Here is a 12,614-nt window from a genome sequence, read left to right on the forward strand (position 1 = left end):
GCTAGGGTCAAGGTTGTCTCAGAGCGGCTGCAGGACGTTCTGAAAGGGGAGGGTGAGCAGCCAGAGGTCGTGGTCCATATTGGTACTAACGACATAGGCAGGAAGGGAGATGAGGTCCTGCAAAGTGAATATAGGGAGTTAGGCAGAAGGTTAAAAAGCAGGACCTCTAGGGTTGTAATCTCAGGATTACTCCCTGTGCCACGTGCTATGAGGGTAGGAATAGGAGGATAAGGCAAATGAATGCATGGCTGAAGAGCTGGTGTAGGCGGGAGGGCTTCAGCTACCTGGATCATTGGGATCTCTTCTGGTGCAGAGATGACCTGTACAAGAGGGATGGGTTGCATCTGAACTGGAAGGGACCAATATCCTTGCCGGGAGGTTTGCTAGTACTACTCGGGAGGGTTTAAACTAGTCTGGCAGGAAGGTGGGACCCAAAGTACTAGTCTCTCCGATGAGATAGTTGAGGCAAATGCTAAAGCAAGCAAGTCCAGTCGGCAGGCCGGGCAGGGGCAGGATAAGGAACGTGGAAGGTCTGGTAGGCTAAACTGCATTTACTTTAATGTAAGAAGCCTTTCAGGTAAGGCAGATGAACTCAGAGCATGGATCGGTACACGGGATTGTGATATAGCTATTACGGAAATGTGATTGAGGGATGGGCAGGACTGGCAGATCAATGTTCCGGGGTACCAATGCTTCCGGCGTGACAGAGGTGGAGGTAAGAGAGGAGGGGGAGTTGCACTATTGATTAGGGAGGACATCACGGCAGTACTTAGAGAGGATATCCCCGGGGGGGTATCGATCAGCAAGGCCATATGGGTAGAACTTAGAAATAAGAAAGGGGTGATCACTTTGATGGGATTATACTATAGGACCCCCAATAGTCAGACGGAATTGGGGGAGCATATATGTTGGGAAATCACAGATATGTGTAAGAATTATAGGTTTGTAATAGTAGGTGATTTTAACTTCCCTAATATTGACTGGGACTGCCTTAGTGCTAAGGGATCAGATGGGGAAGAATTTGTTGTGTATCCAGGATAGTTTTCTGAAGCAGTATGTAGATGGCCCTACTAGAGAAGGGGCTACACTCGACCTCCTCTTAGGAAATGAGGTTGGGCAGGTGGTTGATGTGTCAGTGGGGGAGCACTTTGGGACTAGTGACCATAACTCTATTAGCTTCAAGATAGTTATGGAAAAGGATAGGACTGGTCCTCAGGTTGAAGTCCTAAATTGGGGGAAGGCTAATTTCGATGGCATCAGATAGGAACTCTCAAAAGTTGAATGGGAGAGGCAGTTTACAGATAAAGGGACATCTGGCAAGTGGGAAACTTTTAAAAGTGAGATCGGAAGAGTTCAGGGCTGGCATGTTCCTGTTAGATGGAAGGGCAAGGCTGGCAAGTTTAGGGAACCTTGGTTGACGAGGGATATTGAGGATCTGGTCAGGACAAAGAAGGAGGCATATGTCAAATATGGGCAGCTGGCATCCAGCGAGTCCCTCGAGGAGTATAGGGGATATAGGAGTACACTTAAGAAGGAAATTAGGAGGGCGAAAAGGGGCCTTGACATTTCCCTGGCAGATAAGATAAAGGAGAATCCTAAAAGATTCTATAAGTATATGAAGAGTAAAAGGATAGCTAGGGAGAGAGTAGGTCCCCTTAAGGATCAGTGTGGTAATCTATCTGTGGAGCTATGGGAACTGAGCGAGGTCTTAAATGAATACTTCTCATCTGTATTTACCGTGGAGAAGGTCATGGAAGCTAGTGAGTTCAAGGGAGGGAACAGCAATATCCTGGAGCATATCAACATTACAAAGGAGGCGGTTTTGAAGCGCATTAAGGTGGATAAATCCCCAGGGCCTGACCAGGTGTATCCTAAGATGCTATGGGAAGCAAGGGAGGAGATTGCTTGGGCCCTGGCAGAGATTTTTGTATCATCGTTCGTCACGGGTGAGGTACTGGAAGACTGGAGGATAGCTAACGTTGTGCCTTTATTTCAGAAGGGCAGCAGGGATAAGCCAGGGAACTACAGGCCCGTGAGCCTTACATCACTGGTGGGAAAGCTATTGGAAGGGATTCTGAGAGACATGATTTATATGCATTTGGAAAGGCGAGGTCTGATTAGGGATAGTCAGCATGGCTTTGTGCGTGGGAAATCGTGTCACGAATTTGATTGAGTTTTTCGAGGAGATGACCAAGAGGATTGACGAGGGCAGGGCGGTGGACGTTGTCTACATGGACTTTAGCAAGGCCTTTGACAAGGTCCTGCATGGTAGGCTGGTCCAGAAGGTTCGAACACATGGGACCCAGGGTGAGTTAGCAAATTAGATACAAAATTGGCTTGGTGGTAGTGGAGGGTTGTTTTTCAGATTGGAGGCCGGTGACCAATGGTCTGCCACGGGGATCGGTGCTGGGCCCTCTGTTGTTTGTCATATATATTAATGACTTGGATGTGAATGTAGGGGGCATGATTAGTAAGTTTGCAGATGACACCAAAATTGGCGGCGCAGTGGTTAGCATCGCAGCCTCTCAGCTCCAGGGACCCAGGATCGATTCTGGGTACTGCCTGTGCGGAGTTTGCAAGTTCTCCCTGTGTCTGCGTGGGTTTTCTCCGAGTGCTCCGGTTTCCTCCCACATCCAAAGTCTTGCAGGTGATAGGTAAATTGGCTGTTATAAATTGCCCCTAGTGTAGGTAGGGAATATGGGATTACTGTAGGGTTAGCATAAATGGGTGGTTGTTGGTTCTGCACAGGCTCGGTGGGCCGAAGGGCCTGTTTCAGTGCTGTATCTCTAAATAAATAAAAAAATAAATAAGGTTGTGTAAGGTTACAACAGGATATAGATCAACTGGGAAAGTGGGCAAGGGATTAGCAAATGGAATTTAACGCAGACAAGAGCGAAGTCATGCATTTTGGGAAGTTAAAACAGGGTAGGACATATACAGTGAATGGCAGGGCCCTGGGGAGTGTTGTTGAGCAGAGAGACCTTGGGGTGCAAGTACATAGTTCCCTGAAAGTGGTAACACAGGTAGACAGGGTGGTGAAGAAGGCATATGGCATGCTTGCCTTCATTGGCCGAGGCATTGAGTACAAGAGTTGGGACGTCATGTCACAGTTGTAAATAATGTTGGTTAGGCCGCATTTGGAGTACTATGTTCATTTCTGGTCGCTGCACTATAGGAAAGATGTGATTAAGCTAGAGAGGGTGCAGAAAAGATTCACAAGGATGTTGCCTGGTTTGGAGGGCTTGAGTTATAAAGCGAGATTGGATAGGCTGTGTCTGTTTTCCCTGGAGCGAAGGAGGCTGAGAGGGGACATGATAGAGGTATATAGAATTGAGAGGCATAGATAGGGTAGATAGCCAGAATCTGTTTCCCATGGTAGGGGTGACTAAAACTGGGGGGCATATTTAAGGTGTGAGAGAGGAGGTTTAAAGGGGATCAAAGGGGTAATTTTTCACACACAGAATAGTGGGTATCTGGAATGAGCTGCCAGAGGAGGTGGTGGAGGCAGGAACAGTAGCAACAGTTAAGAGGCATCTGGACAGGTACTTGAATGAGCAAGGCATAGAGGGATATGGAGTTAATGCAGACAGGTGGGATTAGTATAGATAGGCATTATGGTCGCCATGGACGTGGTGGGCCGAAGGGCCTGCTTCTGTGCTGTACCACTGTATGACTCTATCCTGCCAATCAGAAAAGGGCCCATTTATGCATACTCTGATTTCTGCCAGCCAGCCAGTCGCCTATCCATGCTAATATGTTACCCCCGACACCATGAGCTCCTACTTTGTATAATAACCTTTTATGTGGCACCTTGTCAAATGCCTTCTGGAAATCCAAGTACAGTGCGTCAACAGGCCCCCCTTTATCCACAGCACGTGTCACTCCATCAAAGAACTGCAGTAAATTGGTTAAACAGGATTTCCCTTTCACAAAACCATGCTTACTATTCCCGATTACCTTGAGTTTTTCTAAGTGCCCAGCTACAACCTCCTTAATGATTGATTCTAATACCTTCACCACGACAGACGTCAAGTTAACTGGCCTATAGTTACCTTTTTTCTGACTTCCACCCCCCCCCCCACCACCTTCCCCTCCTTGAAAAGAGGGGTTATATTTGCTACTTTTCAGTCTGATGGAACCTTGCCAGAATTTAGTGAATTTTGAAAATTAACACCAACGCATCTACTACCTCATTCACCACCTCTTTTAAGACCCTAGGATGAAGTCCATCAGGACCTGGGGACTTGTCAGCCCGCAGCTCCATCAGTTTGGTCAGTACTGCTTCCCTGGTGATCGTAATTTCACCAAGTTCCTCTCTTCCTTCCACCTCCTGTTTTGCAGCTATTACTTGAATGTTTTTTTGTATCCTCCATAGTGAAGGCAGCAAAATATTTGTTCATTGTATCCGTCATTTACTTATCTACTATTAGCTCCCCATTCTCACTCTCTAGAGGACCAATCCTCACTTACTTACTCTTTTCCTTTTTAAATACCTGTAGAAACTCTGCTGTCCGTTTTTGCGTTTCTGGCTAGCTTCCTCTCATACTCTAATTTCTTTCTCCTGATTAACCTTTTAGTCATTCTCTGCTGTTCTTTATATTCTGACCAATCATCTCAACTGCCACTCACCTTTACACAATTATATGCCTTTTCCTTAAGTTTGATGCTTTCCTTAACTTCTTTAGTTATCCAAGTCTTGTAATAAGTGTCCTGTAACCATGCTGACACTGCCCCGTTGACTACTAGACTGTTGCATCTGGTTGCTTGTAAAATCTTAAGAATATGACAGAAACGCCTGGAATTTCAGGGGTCTAAATATCTCAGAAATGTGATGCTATGCTTTACATTGAACAAATTACTTTGAAGTCTCATCATTACTGTTATGTAGGCACAGCGGGGCAGCCATGAGATGATTGAGATCTGATTGCTGAATTTGGCAGTGTTACCTGTTTTAGTGATATTGGTTGAAAGATTTATGTTGGCCAGGACACTTCATAATTCACCCTAATCTCTTCGAATAGGTTCTTTAATATCCACCTGGCCAGGCAGATGTACCCCCAGTTTAACATCTCATTGGAGGTTCAGCACTCTCTCAGCACTGCGCTAAAGTTTCAAATAAGCTTGTATTCTGATGTGGCCAGCGTAAACATCTGATTTTCTCATACAGGCAAATACTATCCTACCGTACACCTACAGTCACCACTTACACTGTCTACCGACCCTCATGAATATGGCAGCTTCCTTCGATATCTCTCAGGAAAAGCGGCTGTAAGTGTTGAATTTCACCATTTGTGCCAAATAATCCAGAATGCGCACAGGGTTCAAGGGAGTTAATGCACTGCAGCTGTGGTTACTGCCTGTGGTCTGCAGCTTTTATGGCAATGTTATTGTTTGTGTGAATCATTTTCGTACTCTGGTACAGACCAGGTAAAAGCTGTCTTGAGAGGAGCTATTTGTGAAATGCACTGCCGATTTTGGTATGGCGACATGCAAACCAGAGGTTCCCAGATTCTACACTTGGTCTGTACTGAGTTGGCCGAACTGTGCTGGGATAGTAATGCAGGGTGCCTGAAGCTGAGGGATGGGGTTGGCGCAGTGGAGGAGGATTTTCAGCCAAGATTCCCGCTCCTGACTGCTATCCAGTGACCCGTGCTGCGAAGCACACATAGGTTTAATGAGATAAAAGCAAAAAAATGCGGATGCTGGAAATCTGAAATAAAAACAAGAAATGCTGGAACTACTCAGCAGGTCTGGCAGCATCTGTGAAAAGAGAAGCAGAGTTAACGTTTCAGGTCAGTGACCCTTCTTCGGAACTGAGAGTCTGCTCTGATGCTACCATTATCCCTACCTGGTGGGGATGCCTGCAAGTGCCACTTGCAACTAGTTTCAGGTGATGGAAGGTAGCCAGCAAGATTCAGCATCTTCAAGAGGAGGGAAGGAAAACACAAACTAGAGTGTTTACTATATGGTAATAGTGTCATGCATACAGAAGGCTCTCGTCATCCATATGTGAGGCATTTATATAGTAGTTGTGTATGTATGTATACCAGAAAGAAATATTCTTCACTGTTCTTCACTATAGTAACTCATCTTCATTCTAGTCATGGCCTCTCTGTAGTGCTGTGGTAGCTCAGAACTGAGACACAGTGCTGGATTTGCTAGGCCTCCCTGCGGTGAGGTCTGAGTGGGTGTGGGGGGGTGGGCGGAAGGCGCCGAGGGCCTATCGCTGCCCCATTGCCAAGCGATCTTGCCAGGTACGGGATAGGACAACGATAGCCTTCCCGTCCAGAGGCCAATTGAGGCTCCGAAGTGGCCTATTAACTGCCACTGAAAGACCTCTTCCTGCCAACACTGGGATCTAACCAGTGGCGGGGGAGTGCCTTTGCTACGAGGGGGTCCCGACGGGCATGGGGGGGGGTGGGTGTGGGGGGATCCCTCCTCCATGGACAATCTGTGCCCCACAGAGGATCCGGCTGGAAACAATGCACCTCCCAGGACCCCCTCCCCCTGGGCTTTACGACCACCCCCCTCATCAGGGCCTTCCGGACCGACCCTGGCGACCACACCTCACTTAACTGAGGTCTGGGTTCTGGACCTGGACCTGGGTCCAAAGCCTCTGCAGTACTGCCAGTGCTGCTGAGCTGCCAGCCCTGTGATTGGCCGGCAGCTCTTGCAGGCGGGATCCCCATCTTTAAAGGGACGGGGATCTTGGCACAGGACACTTTACCTTCAAAACACTTAAGATTGCTCCGGGGCGCGGAGGGTGGTGGCGGGGGTGGTGTGCGGGTGGCATGAAAAGGCCGAGGTGGGGATTCCCCCCAACGTTTTGGCTCAGTGCCAGGATCCCCGCCTCCTCCACAAAATCCAGCCCACAATGATGGAAGTGAATCCTTCTCTTTTACCGGCTGTGTACTGTACCCGTGCAGGAACTCACATTGGCACACACATGCACTACTATACAATAGAAGCATAGAATGGTTACACCACTAATTGACAATCTACTGGTGCAAGACCCTTGGGGATGAGCGACCATAATATGCTAGAATTCTTCATCAAGATGGAGAGTGACATAGTTGATTCTGAGACAAGGATCCTGAATTTTATTAAAGGAGACTATGAAGGTATGAAGTGCGAGTTGGCTATGACGGATTGGGAAACGTTACTTAAAGGGATGACGGTGGATAGGCAATGGCAAACATTTAAAGAGTGCATGGATGAACTGCAACAATTGTTTATCCCTATCTGGCCCAAAAGTAAAATGGGAAAGGTAGCCAAACCATGGCTTACAAGGGAAATTAGAGATAGCATTAGATCCAAGGAAGAGGCATATAAATTTGCCAGAAAAAACAACAGACCTGAGGATTGGGAGCAGTTTAGAATTCAGCAAAGAAGGACTAAGGGATTGATTAAGAAGGGGAAAATAGAGTACAAGAGCAAGCTTGCGGGGAACATAAAAACTGACTGTAAAGGTTCCTATAGGTATGTGAAGAGAAAAAGATTGGTGCAGGTCCCTTAGTCAGAAACGGGGGAATTTATTATGGGGAACAAAGAAATGGCTGACCAACTGAATGCATACTTTGGTTCTGTCTTCAAAAAAGGGGACGCAAATATCATACCAGAAATGTTGGGGAACACCGGGCTTAGTGAGAGAGAGGAACCGAAAGAAATCAGTATTAGTAGAGAAATGGTGTTGGGGAAATTGATGGGATTGAAGGCCGATAAATCCCCAGGGCCTGATGGAATGCATCCCAGAGTACTGAATGAAATGGCCCTAGAAATAGTGGATGCATTGGTGGTCATCTTGCAAGGTTCTATAGACTCTGGAGCGGTTCCTACAGATTGGTGGGTAGCTAATGTAACCCCACTTCTTTAAAAAGGGAGGTAGAGAGAAAGCAGGGAATTATAGACCAGTCAGCCTGATGTCGGTAGTGGGGAAAATTCTAGAGTCCATTATCAAAGATTTTATAGCAGAGCACTTCGAGAACAGTGGCAGAGTCAGCATGGATTTACGAAAGGGAAATCATGCTTGACAAATCTACTAGAATTCTTCGAGGATGTAACTAGTAGAGTTGATGAGGGGGAGCCAGTGGATGCAGTTTATTTGGACTTTCAGAAGGCTTTCGACAAAGTCATACATAAGAGATTAACGTGTAAAATTAAAGCGCATGGGATTGGGGGTAGTGTATTGCGATGGATAAAAAATTGGTTGGCAGACAGGGAACAAAGAGTAGGGATAAATGGGTCTTTTTCTGAATGGCAGGCAGTGACTAGTGGGGTACCGCAGGGATCGGTGCTAGGACCCCAGCTATTCACAATATATATTAATGATTTAGATGAAGGAACTAAATGTAATATTTCCAAATTTGCAGATGACACAAAACTGGGTGGGAGGGTGAGTTGTGAGGAGGATGCAGAGAGGCTTCAGGGTGATTTGGACAAGTTGAGTGAGTGGGCTAATGCATGGCAGATGCAGTATAATGTGGATAAATGTGAGGTTATCCACTTTGGTAGCAAAAACAGGAAGGCAGATTATTATCTGAACGGCTAAAAACTGAGAGAGGGGAATATACAGCGAGACCTGGGTGTTCTCGTACACCAGTCGCTGAAAGTAAGCATGCAGGTGCAACAGGCAGTAAAAAAGCCAAAGGTATGTTTGCCTTCATAGCGAGAGGATTGGAGTACAGGAGCAGGGATGTCTTGCTGCAATTATACAGGGCCTTGGTGAGGCCACACCTGGAATATTGTGTGCAGTTTTGGTCTCCTTATCTGAGGAAGGATGTTCTTGCTATAGAGGGAGTGCAGCAAAGGTTTACCAGACTGATTCCTGGGATGGTGGGACTGATGTATGAGGACAGATTGAGTCGATTAGGATTATATTCGCTGGAGTTAAGAAGCGTGAGGGGGGATCTCATCGGAAACCTATAAAATTCTAACAGGACTTTACAGGGTAGATGCAGGAAAGATGTTCTCGGTGGGGGAGTCCAGAACCAGGGGTCATAGTCTAAGGATACGGGGCAAACCTTTCAGGACTGAGATGAGGAAAAATTTCTTTACCCAGAGGGTGGTGAGCCTGTGGAATTCTCTACCACAGAAAGCAGTTGAGGCCAAAGCATTGTATGTTTTCAAGAATGAGTTAGATATAGCTCTTGCGTCTAAAAGGGTCAAAGGGTATGGGGCGAAAGCAGGAACAGGTTACTGAGTTGGATAATCAGCCATAATCATAATGAATGACGGAGCAGGCTCGAATGGCCTACTGCTCCTATTTTCTATGCTTCTAACCCAGGAGGCCATTTGACCTGTCGGGCCCGTGCCGGCTCTCTGAAGAGCAACTTTGCTTGTCCCACTCCTCCCCCACCCTTTCCCTGAAGCCTGCAGATTTTTTTCCCTTCAGGTGTTTATCAAATTCCCTTTTGAAACGCATGATTGAATCTGCCTCTATTACCCTTCAAGGTAGTATCTTCCAGATCAGAATACCACTCTGCATTAAAAAAAAATAAATTCTTCATGTCACCTTTGATGCTTTTGCCAATCATGTGAAATCTGTGTCCTCAGGGTTCTTGACCCTTCCATCATTGGGAACAGTTTATCTCCATCTACTCTCTACCAGACAGGGGTGAATCATTCCCTTTTACCCACTGTGTACTATACATGAACAGCACTGACACTGAGAAACAAGAAGCTGTTCAGACCATACAGGAGTGAATATTACTTTTAAGGAAAACAATTTCTGTAAACTCCTAGCTAAGCTGACACCAACACACTGAACAAGAATGTGTAGGGCAGTGTATTTGGAACTTGGTGGGGGGGGGGGGGGGGGGGTCGAAGTAAACTTCAGGAGAACAATGTCTAAAGCAACTGGTTTATGATGACTAAAGAAGTCAAATTTATTTTGATCATGTGATTCTGGATATTTTTCCCCTGATGTTTCATTTCAGTTCTGCAAACCACATGGCAGTGATCGCAGTGGTGTCAATAAACAGGAGAGTTTGTGACTATTTTCCTCTGTGATTTAAGTTCATTGTTGATTTATTAACAGGCGGGCCAGCGCAGCTGTGAACTGCCTGAAGCGTTTTCACGAAATGAAGAAGCGTGGTGCGAAACCTTACAGCCTGTACTTGGATCACATTACGCACAAAAGCGGTTCCACCTCCCAAAAACGCGATCAGCACCTCCGTGTTCAGAAAGACATCTTTGTCTTGAAGGTAAAATGGTGGAGCACTTTGTAACGTGTTGTAGTGGAAAGTTTAGCAATGTGCAGGTAAGGTGACTGGCACAGGCTTGTCCATTAATCTTGAGTGGCAGTTGGAATCCCGCTTTGTATGTGTTTTGATGTAATACAGTTTCATCTGTTGCACAAGTTGCACAAACGTTTGTTGTACCAGTAAATCAGTATTCATGTTCCACAGTCAGATACAAAGCACTTTGTAACAGAGTTACTGACCAGATAAGGATGAGGCCAAAACAAGAAATGCTGGAACCACTCAGCAGGTCTGGCAGCATCTGTGAAAAGAGAAGCAGAGTTAACATTTTGGGTCAGTGACCCTTCTTCGGAACTGACAAATATTAGAAAAGTCACAGGTTATAAGCAAGTGAGGTGGGGGTGGGACAAGAGATAACAAAGGAGAAGGTGTAGATTGGACCAGGCCACATAGCTGACCAAAACGTCATGGAACAAAGGCAAACAATATGTTAATGGTGTGTTGAAAGACAAAGCATTAGTACAGATTAGGTGTTAACGGACTGAATATTGAACAGCAGCAAGTGCAAACCTGAAAAAAAAACAGTGGGTAAGCAAACTGAACAAACTAAGATGAATTGAAATAAATGCAAACAAAAAGATTGTAAAGAATGTAAAAAAGAAAAAATAACTAAAAATGAAAGTAAAATGAAGGGCTGTCATGCTCTGAAATTATTGAATTCAATGTTCAGTCCGGCAGGCTGTAGTGTGCCTAATCGGTAGATGAGATGCTGTTCCTCGAGCTTGCGTTGATGTTCACTGGAACACTGCAGCAATCCCAGGACAGAGATGAGAGCAGGGGGGAGTGTTGAAATGGCAAGCAACCGGAAGCTCAGGGTCCTGCTTGCGGACTGAGCGGAGATGTTCCGCAAAGCGGTCACCCAGTCTGCACTTGGTCTCCCCAATGTAGAGGAGACCACACATTGAGCAGCGAATACAGTATACTACATTGAAAGAAGTACAAGTATATCATTGCTTCACCTGAAAGGAGTGTTTGGGGCCTGGGATAGTGAGGAGAGAGGAGGTAAATGGGCAGGTATTACACCTCCTGCGATTGCAGGGGAAGGTGCCATGGGACGGGGACGAGGTGGTGGGGGTAATGGAGGAGTGGACCAGGGTGTCGCGGAGGGAACGATCCTTTCGGAATGCTGACGGGAAGGGAGGGGAAGATGCGGCTGGTAGTGGCATCACGCTGGAGGTGGCGGAAATGGCGGAGGATGATCCTTTGGATATGGAGGCTGATGGGGTGGAAAGTGAGGACAAGGGGAACCCTGTCACGGTTCTGGGAGGGAGGGGAAGGGGTGAGGGTAGAGGTGCGGGAAATGGGCCGGACACGGTTGAGGGCCCTGTCAACCACAGTGGGGGGAAATCCTCGATTGAGGAAAATGGAGGTCATATCAGAAGCACTGTCATGGAAGGTAGAATCATCAGAGCTGATGCGTCGGAGACTGAGAAACTGGGAGAATGGAATGGAGTCCTTACAGGAGGTAGGGTGTGAAGAAGTGTAGTCGAGGTAGCTGTGGGAGTCGGTGAGCTTATAATGGATATTAGTAGACAACCTATCCCCAGAGATGGAGACAGAGAAGTCAGGGAAGGGAAGTGTCGGAGATGGACCATGTAAAGGTGAGAGAAGGGTGGAAATTGGAAGCAAAGTTGATAAAGTTTTTCAGTTCGGGGCAGGAGCAGGAAATGGCACTGATACAGTCATCAATGTACCGGAAAAAGAATTGGGGGAGGGGGCCTGAGTAGGACTGGAACAAAGGATGCTCGACATATCCCACAAAAAGACAGGCATAACTAGGACCCATGCGGGTACCCATAGCGACACATTTTACTTGAAGGAAGTGCGTGGAGTTGAAGGAGAAGTTGTTCAATGTGAGAACAAGTTCAGCCTGGCGGAGGAGGGTGGTGGTGGATGGGGACTGGTTGGGCCTCTGTTCCAGGAAGAAGCGGAGAGCCCTCAAACCATCCTGATGCGGGATGGAGGTGTAGTGCGATTGGACGTCCATAGGGAAGAGGAGGCGGTTGGGATCAGGAGACTGGAAATTGTCAAAATGACGTAGGGCGTCAGAAGAGTCACGGATGTAGGTGGGAAGAGACTGGACAAGTTTGCACTTGCTGTTCAATATTCAGTCCATTAACACCTAATCTGTACTAATGTTTTGTCTTTCAACACACCATGAACATATTGTTTGCCTTTGCTCCATGACCTTTTGGTCAGCTATGTGGCCTGGTCCAATCTACACCTTCTCCTTTGTTATCTCTTGTCCCACCCCCACCTCACTTGCTTATAACCTGTGACTTTTCTAATATTTGTCAGTTCCAAGGAAGGGTCACTGACCCAAAACGTTAACTCTGCTTCTCTTTTCACAGATGC

General features: G+C 46.6%; 1 protein-coding gene across 3 annotated transcripts in view; it reads left to right on the plus strand.

The window, feature by feature from the left end:
• Positions 1 to 12,614, plus strand: part of rictora (RPTOR independent companion of MTOR, complex 2 a) — a 373,719-nt gene that overhangs the window by 213,864 nt on the left and 147,241 nt on the right. For all 3 annotated transcript variants that reach the window (XM_068029133.1, XM_068029132.1, XM_068029135.1), the window contains 2 exons: positions 5,168 to 5,268; positions 10,037 to 10,202. In XM_068029133.1, the coding sequence (XP_067885234.1) occupies positions 5,168 to 5,268; positions 10,037 to 10,202 (267 nt within the window). The remainder of the gene's footprint in view (positions 1 to 5,167; positions 5,269 to 10,036; positions 10,203 to 12,614) is intronic.

This window comes from Heterodontus francisci, chromosome 4 (genome assembly GCF_036365525.1).
Source record: "Heterodontus francisci isolate sHetFra1 chromosome 4, sHetFra1.hap1, whole genome shotgun sequence".
NCBI lineage: Eukaryota > Metazoa > Chordata > Chondrichthyes > Heterodontiformes > Heterodontidae > Heterodontus > Heterodontus francisci.